Source organism: Primulina huaijiensis, unplaced genomic scaffold (assembly GCF_012295235.1).
Source record: "Primulina huaijiensis isolate GDHJ02 unplaced genomic scaffold, ASM1229523v2 scaffold29509, whole genome shotgun sequence".
NCBI classification, from domain to species: Eukaryota; Viridiplantae; Streptophyta; class Magnoliopsida; order Lamiales; family Gesneriaceae; genus Primulina; species Primulina huaijiensis.
The window spans coordinates 231,062-247,490 of NW_027357014.1; the positions used below are offsets into that span (position 1 = coordinate 231,062).

The 16,429-nt window shown below is 31.7% G+C and overlaps 1 protein-coding gene across 2 annotated transcripts; it reads left to right on the forward strand.

Moving 5' to 3' along the window:
• Positions 1–4,159: 4,159 nt before the first annotated feature.
• On the forward strand, positions 4,160–7,811 carry LOC140967868 (2,3-bisphosphoglycerate-dependent phosphoglycerate mutase 1-like). Of its 2 annotated transcripts, XM_073428636.1 has the most exons (9): positions 4,160–4,582; positions 4,848–4,890; positions 5,496–5,773; positions 5,873–6,096; positions 6,322–6,440; positions 6,534–6,690; positions 6,772–6,873; positions 6,961–7,080; positions 7,564–7,811. In XM_073428636.1, exons 3-9 carry the CDS (start codon positions 5,503–5,505, stop codon positions 7,606–7,608), a joined length of 1,038 nt encoding a protein of 345 aa, XP_073284737.1. In that variant the 5' UTR covers positions 4,160–4,582; positions 4,848–4,890; positions 5,496–5,502; the 3' UTR covers positions 7,609–7,811. The 2 variants fall into 2 exon arrangements, with proteins under 2 accessions (XP_073284737.1, XP_073284736.1); XM_073428635.1 differs by lacking the exon at positions 4,848–4,890.
• Positions 7,812–16,429: the final 8,618 nt, after the last annotated feature.

Genomic DNA, 16,429 nt, shown 5'->3' on the forward strand with positions numbered 1-16,429 from the left:
TTTATTATGTCAGACAAATCTTTGATCTGATCCAACTCATGAAAAATATATATTTTTATGTCAAAAATATTATTTTCAAGATAATTATAGATCGAATAAATAAGTATCACGGATGAAAATAATTTCAAATTACTTACTAATTCATGATATTTCAATGTAAGTAAAGTAATTTAAAACATAATATTCATACAACTGGTTATTGTTATGTTGTACTTAACGTGGTCGGGCCAATCACCATCCTAAATGTTGGGAATCTTTTGCTGCTTGAGCTTTTTTGGTTATGATTATGATCAAAACGGATCTCAAGAATTAAATATTAACATAAACATATAATAATTATAACATTTTCTTGATATTCTAGAATGGACATAATCTCGATGACCAACAATAAATTCTAATACAAAAAAGAAAAGTTGCAAATATAGTTTTTTTCCCCCTCATTGTCAGACTATTTTATTTGTGTATTGGGATCAATAATTGTTGTTCAAGAGTAAATAAATGTTAAAAACAATAAATTGAAACTTAAGGGTACCCATAACACCCATTTAACTCTCCAACGCCCACTCACATGAGAGAGGGTGTGGTTATGAACACCCCTGTGTCAGTTTTTTTTTAAAAAAAATTCGATAATTAGCGACGATTTGTGATAAACCGTCGCTATTTGCAACGGATTTTCAAAAACCGTCGCTGAACGCGGGCCTCACACACGTGATTTTACGTATTAAATATATAAAAACATATTATTATTAATATAAAATAATAATAATTCAAATTTCTTAAAAAATTTGAAAGTGAATATATTTAATTTAAAGTAAGAGTAAGATGAATGAGTGGACAGCGGGACCTACAAGTAATGAGTGTGAATGTTAAAATGAATGTGGGAGAATAGATGTGTTAATGTAATGTGTATGTGGCATGTGGATCTTACGATTTTTGATGAGGTGGTGGGTGTAATGCGGATGCTCTGATACAAATAATGTTTATGTCATATGCAATGACGTACTAAAAAAGTATGAGGCCACCTAGGTCTTATCATCAATGAAGTTGTGTTTTGATTCGGATGGAAAAAAATTGAATAAAGAAAACGATTTGAACGATGAATTTGAAATAATACTAATTTCGAATGTATTTGAAATATACAAGTATTTTTTAAAATACTTTATATATCTTGCTCGCACAATATGTTGGCAATAACACTAAAACTTATCATAAAAATTCTTGTGAGACGGTCTCACGGATCATCTATGAAAAAATATTACTTTTTATACTAAGCGTATTATTTTTTATTGTGAATATCGGTAGTGTTGACTCGTTTCACAGATAAAAAATTGTGAGACTGTCTCACGAGAAACCTACTCAAAACTTATTGTAATTGTCGATATTTTTTCATTATATTATATAATTTTTTGAATAAAAAGAAATAAAACACCCAAAAAAATGGTGCCTACTGTAAATTTTTTTATGGAAAATGTACCTCTATAATTTCTTATCGCCTAATAAACCAAAAACAAAAAAGAAGAAGAAAAAAAAAAGCAACGAAAGAGAGAGAGAAATAAAAAGAGAAGCTTGTGTGTCTGTGTGAGAGTGGATCTGCTCGTGCGGTGACGACTGCTTTTCTAAATAATATACAGTCCCATTATTTTTCGAGACCCTGAAAATGAATTCACCAGCTCACTGTCTGCCCGATTTACAACATACATATATATAATAATATATAATTATAATTATTATGCTTTTAATATATATATATTATTATATACTAATTAATTACGTGGCCTTGTATAGATCTCCGTCTTCTAATTTCTTTTGTATTTTTCTCAGGCAAAAACTTGTGTAAGACTGTATCACGGGTCGTATTTTGTGAGACGTATATCTTATTTGGGTTATCAATGAAAAAATATTACTTTTTATGCTAAGAATATTACTTTTTATTTTGAATATTGGTAGGATTGACCCGTCTAACAGATAAAGATTCGTGAGACCGTCTCACAAGAGACCTACTATTTTTCTTATCATTATATGATCAGTTCAGTAACAAACCTTTTTTTTTTTATTATGACTACATCGGGAGACTCAATCTTACGACCTAGGGCGAATTGGAATGGGGTGAGACCGCTTGGGCTATCTACGGAGTCTCAGTTCAGTAACATTTCACCTTCTAAAACTTGTCTTTTTTCATGATCGAAAACTAAATTTCTTTTTCGTATCTGATTCATGAAAATCGCCATGGTACTTATATAGACAATGGACACGGAAATAATATTATTGACATATGATGGATCTTTGCGTTTCCCGGAGGAATCGAGTAATGCGAATGAAAATTTATCTGTGTCGCCCGAGAATTATTGGTTATAACAGATAAAGGTAACAAGTAATTAGAGAATAGCGAATATGAATAATCTTCTACAGAGTGGCCCAAGAAATCGAAGACATGCAGAAGCCCATTTACAAACCCACACTTGCTAAAAGCAGCCCGTTAGGTATCTTCTCTAAACACATGAATGGATACAGTGAGTACCAATGACTATTATGTGTCTATGTGTGTGTATCATCCTTGCCACTGGAGCAAGAATCTTTGGCGGAATCATTATAATACTACTAGTATGTTATTACTCGTTTTTACTTTAACAAAAATTTTCATGTGACATCATCCGAGTCAATTTTGTGAGATATGTATCTTATTTAGATCTTTCATTGAAAAATATTATTTTTTATGCTAAAATTATTGCTTATGATTGTAAATATGAGCATGATTGATATGTTTCATAGATATACATATGTGAGATCGTCGATCTACTATTTTAATTTTTATATACATTATTATTTAAAAGAGAAAAAAAAAAGGTTGGGGGAAAAAAGTGGTTGTGACCAAGCCTCGTGCATTAAGTAGTGCTCAATTCAAATCTAACCCCAACAGCTGCATACTTTTATTGAGAGTCGTGGTGGTTGGAACATGGAATACAAGGCAAAATCACACATCAGATTTCCCGAAATCCAAATCAATCATGTGAATAATTGAAATGATTGAAATGAACATGCTAATTTCTCATTCGTGAAATCACTTCATATTGTAATTTTTTTTTAGGGTAGGGTGAGCAAATATCAGGTAAGAAAAAAAAAAGAAATGAATTCTTATATAAAAAAATTATAGTTAATGATAACGGTGCAACTCAAATCTTTTAAACAGTATAATAGCTCAATCTCCATGTTTCGATTGATCTATCCAAGTATTTGGATGTTTAGTATATGTTAATTTTGTCCTATTATTTTAAACCGAGGTCATGTCATAGTTAATCAAGTGTTTTCTTTCTATAAAAATAATGTAAATTTACGTTTGGTTCTCTCTAATACGTACAATATCGCAAAAAAAAAAGAAAAAGAGATGATGTCCAGGTTACATAGCCCCAACGACCTTCCAATCGGCGAACTCAAATGATTTAATTTCGCAGCATAATTTGAAGCGACTCTATCTTTGCTCTAAACAACAATAAATCAGAAAACATAAAGAATTAGTCAGTTTTGGCTATTGATATTTATATATTTTCTGCCGTCACAATTTGTCAAATTCTAAACGCTTCTGAAATTTCTCAGAATTAGTCACATTTTATCAACTAATGATAGTATGAAATTTCTCAAGAAAAAAAGAGTTAGACTAATTGCTTTTAATTAAAAATTTGTGTTTCGATTTCATCCATTTTCTTGGATTATGGGTGTGAAATAACGAATTGAGTCAAATTTGAAGAAAATTTTAAAGTTTTAATTTGGATATAAATATGTATATTTGAACTCGAGTTCGATTCAAAAATTTTAATTTTTTGTTCGAATATATTCTAATGAAAGCTCGAGTTCGAATTCGACTCGAAATATTCGAACTTGTTTGCGAAATACTCTAAAATAAAAACACAATATATTTATTTCATATATAATTATATTATATTAATAAATATTAATGATATTTTGTTGTTCACAAATTATCGAACAAAATAATTTGAGATCGACTTTGATTAAAAAAAATTCGAACATGTTTGAGTTTAGTTCAAATTCGATAATTTAAAAAAGAGAGAAATATTTGTTGAAATGATAATTAGTTTACACCCTGTTTTGGACCTATAACATAAAATAATGTACAAAAGTCTAGCTACCTACCCAAGCGAAGCCAAAACAAGAACAAAACAAAGAAACAAGAAAGAGCAAGAGCCGCCAAGCTTTGCCCGACTGTTAGCGACACCAAATCGCCAACCTCATAAGGAATGAAAGAGACGCCGCTCTTGATTTCTTTGAAATGAAATATCCCTTTCTCATGTTATTTTTCTCCTAACAACTCGATTGCGTCCAGGATTATACAACTACCCAATTCGCATCTCGATTTCCATGGATTTATCAGTCAATTCTTTAGATTTTCAGCTCAAAAAAATTGTTGAACGGAAACCATGCGATGCATAAATGCGCTGATGCAATAAAGTTGATGCCAAAGCCATTTTTTCCTCCGTCAAGAATCCTTGGAATAAGCTCTGCCTCGGTTTCGTCGCAACCATCTTGAGATTCTTCCTTTCATTTTGCCATAGCATTTGTATATATAGCTGTAAGATCTGTCTATCTTTTATTTCTCTATAATAGTAGCTGTAAGATCTGTCTATCTTTTATTTCTCTATAATAGTATCTGTTTTGCACCATGTAATATTTCTTTTGGATATTTATTAGTGTAAGTTGCATTTTTCTTTGATTTTATTTTCTGGGCTCTTCTTCTTTTTTTTTTTCCTTTTAATTTTTGCTGTTTATCGTATCCATTTAATTTTGTCGATTCGTATTTCATATTTGTTAATGAAACTTCAGTTATGGATGTATAGATTTGGGCTTCTTTTTACTGGAAGGTGTAAACGTCAGTCTATTGTATGATCTTTATTTATTTGTTAGATCTTTTTTTGTATCTCCCGTGTATATAGTTTTCTTGATTTGTTCAAATCGATCGCTTTCGAGCTAAGCAGTTTGCATTGGTTAGGAAATATTCGTAGCTTTGCACCTCTTCTTGATAGAGAATGAAAGGGGTTCTTTCTCTGGTTCTCTCCACTTTAGATGCATTCATGTAAATGGCTAGTGTAATTAGTGAGATTAATGAATTATTTAGACCTTATCATTGAACCTGAACCTATGTTGATATATTTCTTCCTTTCAACGAAACCTATGCATGTGCCAGAATAGATGTTTGAATGCTTTACTGATCACTAGGTGAAAAAAGAATCAAACTTTCTCGAGTAGTTATTTTGTAAAACGGTTTCACGGGTCTTTATTCGTGAGTTGTGTCAATCATAACCATATTTACAATTAAAATAAATATTTTTGGTATAAAAAGTAATACTTTTTCACGAGTGATTCAAATAGAATACTCGTGTCACAAAATTCACCCGTGAGACCGTGTCACATGAGTTTTGTGAACTTTTTATCATGCAAATAGTTAATACACTTGTATTTAAACTTATTTGATTACCTTGGTTCAGATTTAAAATGGCCGCAACGTCATTTCACCAAGCAATAGCTACTATACCATCTCGTGGTTACTTCAATACTACCTGCGGCAATCAAGAGAATGGAAATGCTTCTTTGAAGTTGATCTCAAAAGGTTTCAGGCTAGATGTCGCAATGTTGAGAACAGGAACTTATCGCTCTAAAAAGCAAAGTTTTTGTGTGATACAAGCCACAGGCTCTCAGACTACAGTGTTTGACCCTGTTTTATCCCCGTCGAATGGCACGCCAAGTGACTCCAAAAAGAAATCAAGTAATGTGAATCTTGCTGAAGATGAGATAGCTAACAATACTTGATAAGATTTTCTTCAAGTAGAATCTTAAAGGGTGTAAATTTCAAATATGTTTCCAGACGAAGCTGCATTGATCCTGATTCGGCATGGAGAGTCTATGTGGAATGAAAAGAATCTATTCACGGGTTGTGTTGATGTGCCTTTAACCAAGAAAGGTGTGGACGAGGCTATCGAAGCTGGTAAAAGAATCAGCAATATACCAGTCGACATGATCTACACTTCTTCTCTTATTCGAGCGCAGATGACTGCCATGCTTGCCATGACTGAACACAGACGTAAGAAGGTAAATTATCAAATATTTTTCTGGGAGCAACAATTTAATGCTCTTTTTTTCTGATGGGTCTCACTATTTTCAATCTGCATTGCTGTCGATTACCTTTTTAAACCTCGAAAAGATAATGTAGCCATTTAAATACCTTTGTCTTGACTGTTATTCGTGCTCAAATATTGAGGAAATGAGTACTTTTGCAATACCTTGACTTGTCAAAACACATTAATCTCCATATAGGTTCCAATTATTTTGCATGATGAGAGCGATCAAGCGAGAGCTTGGAGTCAAATCTTTAGTGAAGAAACAAACAAGCAGTGTATTCCAGTTGTAATGGCTTGGCAGCTAAATGAAAGAATGTAGGTGTTTTGACTTCTGTAACATGCTATTTTAGAAATATTATTTGCCCCTTTTTGCTCTCTGTTTGTTACCTTGGTGTTTGACCTATACAGGTACGGAGAATTACAGGGTCTTAATAAGCAGGAAACAGCAGACAGATATGGAAAAGAGAAAGTTCATGAGTGGAGACGTAGCTATGATGTGCCTCCTCCTAATGGTGAAAGTTTGGAAATGTGTGCTGAGAGAGCCGTTGCCTACTTTAGAGAAAATGTAAGATTGATATGAATCCTGTCTATCATGTTATTTTATGCTGATTTATGGAAGTACGATAATGAATATCTTGTTAAACAGATTGAACCACAGCTTCTTCTGGGGAAAAATGTCATGATTGCCGCTCATGGGAATTCGCTTAGATCTATTATTATGTATCTAGACAAACTGACTTCTCAAGAGGTGCAATTTTTCGGCTGAATTATTTAGACCATCACATTTTGTTTGTTTCTTTGTAATGAAAAAAGGTCACATCTTTCTCTTCGTCAGGTTATCAGTTTGGAACTATCGACTGGGATACCAATGCTTTACATTTTTAAAGAAGGGAGATTTATTCGTCGGGGTAGTCCAGTGGCACCAACTGAAGCAAGTGTTTATGCTTACACTAAGGTATACCACTCTTTTGGTAAAAAGAAGAAATATTGTTTATAAATGCATACCATAACTACTTTTTAGAGATGTGTATCTGACTCGAATTCTTGTCAGGGAATTCTGTACTTCGCACACAAAAGAACTTTCTGATCAAATCATATTTTGATTGAACATTGATGCGCTAAATTTATTAGTCCTGTAAAATCACAACTGTCCGATGTCATAAATCTCGTGCTAATGAACTAGTTATAATGAGGAATAGCTATGTACTTCATACTTCATCGTCAAATTAGTTGGAGTTCACTAAGATATCATCTCCATTGTAGTGATGAGTTTGAGCTTAAAATCTACATCATTCCCGAATCATTTGAGATCATGCATGATAGTCTCGTGGTCCCTTCTCCTTTTCTCCGAGTCTTTTATTCATTCATTTGATTTCTGCTTTCCGCATTTCGTTGAATTGACCAAGTTTTTTGAGTATGTCTGTCTTTGGATTCACAGGGTTTGGCCCTATACAGGCAAAAGTTGGATGAGAAGCTCTCATAAATTTAAGAAGCTGCGTTGTTAAATACTATTGAAACTCCAAATGAACATAAATATATTCGTAGATTGTATTTTTGTGTCCTTGATTAGATCTTGTACGTTTGTAACAGGTTGTGTGTGTGTACTCTGTGAAGGACCTCCTCGTTTAATAATATTTTTCCATGTGTGTGAAGATCTTTAAACAGTCTTTAATAATAAATTTCTTGGGTCAACATGACACGATATGAATAAAGGTAGACAAATTTTCAAATATTAGAATACGATATATATAACAGATTTAAAATTCTACAGAGATTAGAGTTTTAGTCGTCAAAAAATTTACTCACATTGGGATTCTTCTCCAATAAATATCAGTTTTCGGTGATTGTTTATTCATTTACATATTTACTCATTCAAAACACATAGTACTCTCTTTATTTTCTTATTATTTGATTCGATCGTCAGAAGCACTACGCCGGAACAACCTTTCGGCCTCGTTCTAACGTTCATGTTTGTGTTTCAAGACCCGAAGGTCATTTACTCATTAAAATCTGATCTCCCAGCAGACCGCACGATTTCTATCAACATCATATAATAAAAAATATAAGACTTAAAAAACTAAATATAATTAAAAATATAACTTCTTGATCCTAACACATATAAAAATGACTTACGAATTACTGTGGCAATAATATATATACCTTCTGCCCAGAAAATATTATTGACATTTCGAATCCGATAAAAGTTTTTCTTGCTTGAACATATCTTCAGTGTTCTGCATATTATCTATTGTGTGGTTTGTTTGCTGTTACATAATATATCTGACGTTTACCCATTACACATCCAAAGAATAATGAACGAATTAATCTCGGCCACAAAACACTAATCGTGATAAACTATTTGTCAGATTCGTATAGTTTTAATTTTACTATCAAAGTAGTCAATCATAAAAAACATTTGAATTAAGTACTCTATCAACAAATATGAAAGGTCGGCACGCAATATAATGACATTTGATGATACATGGGTTGGTTGTGTGGGCGTGTATCGATATTATTGCAACACATTTCAGGACAGTTGTTTCTTTCTTGTAAAAACAGATTTCTCCATTTCGTTATCTTCTTACCCTTCTGATAATTACTTTTACCAAACCTATATAGAGTAAAATAACCCTACAGCCGGGTCGACCCTCGGGCTAAGACTTCTTGTTTTGCTAATCCTGTGGGCGATGATGGCTTATATACTCCATAACCGATGACATATATATCTTAAAATATAATGTTTTATACAAGATTTTGACATGAGCTAGATGATAAAAAGTGAGATTTCTATCATACGAATAGGGTTTTGCCCCAAGTGTAAGATCAACTACCATGTTTAGTTGACTGTGGGATCTATCATAGACTGTACATAGAAAATTTCTTAATGTATTTCCTTTAAATAAAAAGAATGTAACCCTTCGACGTATACTAAGACGTCGCTTGATAGATTCGGCTAATAAATTTAATAAACAAATACACTAAGACTTCGCGATATGATAGATTCGGCTAATAAATTTAATAAAAAAAATTTACGTGTGATCATATTACCTTAATATCTTTGTATTTGATAAGTATCAAGTCCTCGTCCATTTCATGGTTGCTCTCTTCATCTTCACCGTCATGTGACAAAGAAATGAGGGATAGATATTTCGTTTCTTATTTATCCGAACAGCAATTACGACGCTTAAAATTGTCGTCGGACTATCGGACTGATATATAATATATTTATTGTGATGAAAATAAAATGGTGGTTGTATTACTCATATATTTTAAGGAAAGTTGGTAATTAATCGTGGACAATTAAATATAAATACAGATCAACATTTGACAAAAACTTCTTCAAGTTTCCATATATTTTCTCCAATTAAGTCATCTCCAACCACAAAATCTATTTTTGTGCAAATTTTACACTAAAATAGTGCGATTTCTGCACCAAAAACAACATCTATCTCCAACTCATTTATTTCAAATCTTACACTAAAAGAATATTCTCGAAATATTCCTTTTATTTTACATATATTTTGATTATTATATTTTTAATTATGACTACTGTTTTATTATTAATAAATTTAAATAATAATATAAATAATAATTATTAATAAATTTACAATAATTAAATTAAATTAGTCCTTAATTAATAATAATTAAAATAAATAAATAAATATTTTAAAAGTCAACAATTAATATTTTTAAATTTATATGATTAAATATCTAATTTTTAAAATAATAACATAAATATTAGACTATTATTTAAATAGTATTTATAATTTTTAATACAAATAAATATAATAAATAAAATAAAAAAGAAACAAACCCTGCGTCAAATTTGAAGCAGGGTTTGACGCAAGGGCTCTCCTGACGCAAGGGAGTGGGGCTGCGCTATTTTGATCCCCCATTGGAAGGGATATGTTGCACCAAAATGGTGTTTTACCTCATTTTAGTGCAACTTTAGAGATGTCCTTAGGGCTTCTCCAACCCTGCGCTATCATAGCGTGAGCGCATGATTAAATTGTCCAACGGAGGCTGCGCCATTTCTCCAAAATGGCGTAGCCTCCCTCCTCTGCGCCAAATTTGGCGCAGAGGAGAAACCCGGCGCCATTTTGGCGTTGGGTTTGGGCCTTTTTTATATATATTTTTAATTTTTTTAATGTTTTTTAATTAATATAAATATGTATTAAATATTTTTAATAATAATATCATATAATCGGTGAGTAAAATTAAATCGTGTTGATATAAAATATAATTTATAATAAAAATTAAAACACAAAAAATTTAATTATAATTATATTAGAAAATTTATAAAAATATTTCTATTTTTTTATTTTATTTTTGACATTTTTAACTCTCATAAATATATAATTGATAAAATATCAGAAAACCAATAGCAAAATTTTGAAATTAAAATTACAATACCCAATTGAAATAAAAATACAAGAATCAAATATTAGAGTTAATATAAATAAGATTCAAATAAATAAAATTAACTATTAATAAAAATAAAATTATAATTATAATACTAATATTAACATTAATTATAATTATATTGTTAAATTTATAAATAAATAGTAAACAAAAAGAATATTCTAGGAATATATTTTTTAGTGTAAGATTTGAATTAAATTGGTTGGAGATGAATGTTATATTTGGTACAGAAACTGCATTATTTTTGTATAGAAACTGTCCCAAAATAGATTTATGGGTTGGAGATGACTATAATATCTTATCCAAAGGCTACTGTTTCGCCATAATCATCATAATAATACACGTACAGAGAATAAAAGTCTCGGTGCAATCGATATCATTGACAAGCACGTCTCCACATGAAATCATTCATCTGGTTGCTCTTACCACATTTGGTGTAAGCATAGATTTTCCCGGTGGGCCATTTTGAAATCTTGTAAAAAAAATAGTTAAATCCAAGATATCTAAGCTAGCTAGCTAGTGATACAGTTATCAACATGATAATTATAATTTATTCAAGCAATTTAATGATAAGATAGCTTTTGCACTTTTTTGGCAAGTGTTTTGATTGATGATAACTCGAGTGGATCCCCCCATGTTTCCATGGATGCTTTGAGGGGCCATGAAAGCTAAACACCACATGTATATATGCTTGTTTGTACATATATACTAGTTAATTGTTAGATTAGAGGATCAAATATGGGTCTACTTCAAATTAAACAAGTAGGGATAATCTAGTTTGTCTGATGAAATAATAATAACAGCAGCTTCAAATCTTATGTATATTTTTAAATATTTTGAGTTTTATCTTTTGTAAAAATCGAAGTTTACGACAATATGACGATCACCTTGTTATTTGAACGAGCACCCACAAGTTCCTTTATTTTTCTTAACATTTTTCCTTTAATACTAAACAGTTTTTTCAGTGAGAAAAAAAGAAGAATATACGAACTATGAGAAAATGATTGAGCTGTTTAGTTCTTGTCCCTACCGAATCCTTACTGTAAGTGATTACACACTTAATAATATTGTTTTATGATGTAGAGTTTTAAAAAATACCAAAAAATCTCTACACTTGGTCTACTTTTTATTTGATGAAGTTGGGGGAAAATGGGTAGAGTTAGTGTTGTCTCCTCGAGCTGGGAGCTTTCGTGTCTTCACGGATGTTTCTCTAGTTGGAGTGACCGTGCTCCTAGCTAGAGAAGTAGCTTGACAACAAACTGAGTTTTAAGGGCTGAGCCCCAGGAGTTGGATACTTGGCAGCAATTCCTACACAAACTCAAAACATCAAACTTGTGAATGGTACATCGGAAGAGTTTTTTGGTGATTATTGTGCTCACATAAAAAGAAAATTTGTTAGATATAAGTGCACGCATGATGCAATATATAATGATTCCATGAATGAATACATAAATTTGTGTATTTATAGGATGAAAGTAATGATGATATCAGTTGCATTACCTGGAGGCTCGGTCAATTCTAGCTCATTTGTTCGCTGATATGTTCATTATTGCAAACTAGATTGACTCATACAACGTCGACCAATCTTTCGCCCCATTTTTAGGATAAAGCTCTTATCCTTGAGACAAAAACTCCTATTTGGATTAAGTTTCCACCTTTTTGAGTCTATTCTATCATCCTCTCAACCACCAGACCTCTTAGCTCGTGCCCGAGCTCGATAACTTGCCAAATTCAAGGCCCGGGCCTAGGAGTATCTTCAACTTACGCCCCACCTCGGGATACTTTCACTTCGACTACATACCTCTTGTCTTGGTTTTCCTTAAGACCCCAAGGTGTCGTTAATCATGTTAGTGTGAGTATGGTAACCCATGTTGCGAACCCAACCTCCACTACCGTAGTATTTAGCCCAAAACTACTAACTCTTCGAGCCTACCTCGATCACTTTCTTTGCCGGTATACAAAGAAATCGATCTAGTTTTTAATGGGGGTCGGCAACTATCCAGAGCATCAATCATGATTGTTGTAATTAAATACTCAGTTTAATTAGGTAGTTATTTTAAATTTTAGTTTAAATTTATTTAATAAACAAAATATTTAAATCGTTCTTTGATGGATTCGAAATCAATCTAACCACGGCAGTGGAAAGGATAAAAAGTAACTAGGGGAAGAATACCCGTGACCACATGTTTGCAAATTCCGAATGGAAACATACAAAAGTGAATAGCAAAAAATCATAAAATGGAATAAAGTTGTAAAATCATTAATTCCTGATGTCTCCATCTACTTTTGTAAGTGGGCCATTTATCGCATATCCGAATATATTATTTAAAGGCAAAAATAAAAGAATATATAAGTCGAATAAAGGTGCACTTGACTGTCTCTTCCAAAATCGAGCATAAGTTCTTTCCATTATTTTAATTAAGTTTCATATTTTATACAGGTGAAAAATAAAGGTACAAGTTAATTTATTTTTCTTCCCAAAGATGTTGGTAAATAAAATACGAGAAAAAAATAAAAAAAATTTAAAAAGCTCACTTGGTTGTGCTTTAGCCTTTTTAATCAACACCTCGTCGCGTGGATTTTACCCAAAGAAAAAACGAAATACTAACCAACCTGAAAAACAATCAAAGGAATATATTTAATTTAATTTACATATATTAATTACAATATTGAATTGAAAGGGTAGTGGGGACACTCCGTTTAGAGCCGATGGGGATAAACTTTTGGAAAGTGAGAGTATTGATATACGTAGAAACGAGCATTCGTCCTTTTATTAAAAGATATATATAGTGATAACGGTATAATTTAAATTCAACTTAAACATCATACTTCGATCTTTTCAAACAATAACAATAATTGCACTCAACAGATATATTATAGGGAATATTACAATTTTCACACAATATATATGCTTGAATGATTTATAGGTTTCGTTTATAATTTCAAGAATATTATGACAATAATTCTAAAATCAAATGGTTTGAATTGAAGTTATTTTTTGTTTTAAAAACAATTATATATATTGTATTATTATATTATATAAAGTGTTGTGCGTGTTTAATGTTCGTAAATTCTAGGAGTATTTCCTTTTTGACTTCTTCCGACTAAAAAAATTCTCATCTTTTATTTTAGATTTTAATAAATAATTAAAATACAAATTTAATTCATATAAATACAAAATAAAAATAGTGAACTTGGTAGAAGGTGGAAGATTCATGTATGTGTAGTATCGATTATTTAGCTACCTTTTTTTCTATAGTGGGACCAAAATTAAATTGCGTGCACAATTGGTCAATATTTTCATAATTTTAATTTATACGTTCCGTTTGTGAACGCACGACATTTTGTATTCAAAACACATGAATCCAGAACAATTAATTATATTTAAGTGTGATCGCATCGTGTCATCTTTTTTATAATTACGTGATTTAGTAAAACTATTTAATAATAAATGTCATTTATTTCTCCACACCCCACCAAATAGACCTGGTTACAGGTCGGTAAAATGCCGACCTTTATCCGGTCCGTCCGTGTCCGGTTACGGTTAGTCATGAAATAGACGGTCCAGGTAGGGATGTCAAGGGGTCCGGGTAAATGACCCACCCCATTTGGAGCGGGTTTGAGCATATTAAATGGGTCATGAGACGGGTCTCGGGTCCAATTTTTGAGACACGTCTGGGTATGGGGCGGGTCATGGGTCCTATAATACCCAACCCATACCCGCCCCATATATGTGGATATAAATTGATGTGCTCGCGAAGATGGTTGTGAGGTGACGTGGAAGGTAAATAAATCACATTTTTATTTTGTCATTGTACTTTCATTTTAATTTTGTTACTATACTTTCTCTCTTTAAATTACATTTTTTTACGGTTTTAAATTACAATTTTATTTTTTCAATGTACTTTCTCTCTTTAATTTTGTAATTAATTCTTCAAGTAATTTACCAACTTGTCCCACCATTCTTGATGAAGAGGAAGATGATCCTGAATAATGTGTCTGAAAGATTGCTTACTCGCTGATTTTACATTGATCTGTTTAAGTTCTGTTATGACTTATTTTTGAGGATGTCAAGACTTTTTATTGGAGAGCTAGTAACTCTTTTTTTTTTATGTGATTCATTATGTCGTGAAAATAATTTGTTTGTTATTAATAAGTGTGGTCGAATACATGAATTAGTTTTCTATTGTGTTGTATTTAGAGGATTGTTTGTTTCATAATTCAGTCATGTGATAAGAAGATTATTGTTTTCATTTAAAAAAAATTCGGGTTTCACGGGTCTCGCGGGTCTACCCGGCCCCATTTCGTTTTCGGGGTGGGGTGGGTCCGAAAAATATTTAACCAGGATGGGGCGGGTAATGGGTCCAAGTTTTCTTCATGGGGCGGGTCTTGGGTTTAGCCATACCCACCCCATACCCGTCCCATTGACATCTCTAGGTCCAGGTTTTGATCCGGGTCCGGTTCTATCGTTTTATTTTTTATTTTTTTAAAAAAAATCATTTAAAGAATAAAAAATTAAATTACAAAAAGGATTGTACAATCAAACTTATTAAAACTCTATCCAACATTTCATTATCTAAATAAAAAATTTATTACATTTCTTGAATAATTTTTTTTTTATCACATTTCGACATTTTATATAGAAAGATATATGACATTTCATAATGTTCAATCATATTCACTCACATTTCCTTTGATATTGTTCCGGATATTCTCTCAGTTTCGTCTTTGTCATCTTTATCACTTTTAATATGTTGTGTTCGGCTAACGTATTTTTCTCATCAACGAATAATTTTTTTAAGTGTGCGTTTGGGAGTATTTTGTGTGATATTGTCAACATTGAATTAAAAAAAATCGCGATGCTTGAACTCAGGTGGTATGATGATGCATTTTCCCCTTCCTTTGCCACTCTATGACTCATTCCGACTCCGCTATTTGTATAAATATGAAATTAGAATAATTATGAAAATAAATCAACAATGGACAATAAATCAATATTTGAGACTTGCTCTTTTGATAATCAAGAAACAATTGAGAATTAGAGATTGTGAGAAAATTATGTGAAAAATATGAAGGGGCGTGGGATATCTATAGAAAAAAATTTCGGGAAAAAAAAAATTGTGCAATGATCCACCCGTCGATTCGCTTCCAGATCTTAATTTGAGCCAGCCAAGGGCCGGGTCTACCACCAAACCATTTCTCAGTAATTCTAAAAAAAACTATAATTATTTACCAAGATGACATATATAAATTTTAATAATGACAACATGATATTATATTGATTACTTGGCCATCTCAAAAAAAATTAGAAACGTGATATTTATTATGGTTGTCACAATAATAATATTTATTTATGTATTTTGGCATCGCAAGCCCACTTGGCTTTGAACCAACCACCCCACTACCCTAACCACGGTTTAGCTTAACGCCCCCCATTGACGCCGTCAAGAGTGTACTGCAGCATTGCTTTGTCGGTTACCAAAGCCACGCGGTCGAATATTGCACAGAAGCGCACATGACCGACCTGCGATTTTATATTTTGACACGTGGCCCAATTATTATAGTAACTGGAATAAAATTTTTATTTTTATTTTTCTGAAATAGAATGATATTACCATTATATTAAATAATATTTTTAAATGACTTCTTTATTAAAATCAACTCAGGTGAGATAAAAATCGAGATTATCTTAATATAAAATTTGGTTGATACAGATCTAAATTAATTATTTGCATTTATCACATAATATATATATATAAATAATAATAAAAAAATTTATTCATATTGAAATAGTCAACAATCTAGAGTATACTTTATGAATTAAATTTGTTATCAACAACTATTTTTAAGCAATATCCAACATAGGACGTATGGTGATTGCC

Coding starts and splice junctions, on each gene's coding strand:
- LOC140967868 (XM_073428636.1), top strand. CDS start 5,503: ATGGCCGCAACGTCATTTCACCAAGCAATAGCTACTATACCATCTCGT. Junction 6,097..6,321: donor CTGAACACAGACGTAAGAAG/GTAAATTATCAA, acceptor ATCTCCATATAG/GTTCCAATTATTTTGCATGA. Junction 6,691..6,771: donor TTGCCTACTTTAGAGAAAAT/GTAAGATTGATA, acceptor CTTGTTAAACAG/ATTGAACCACAGCTTCTTCT.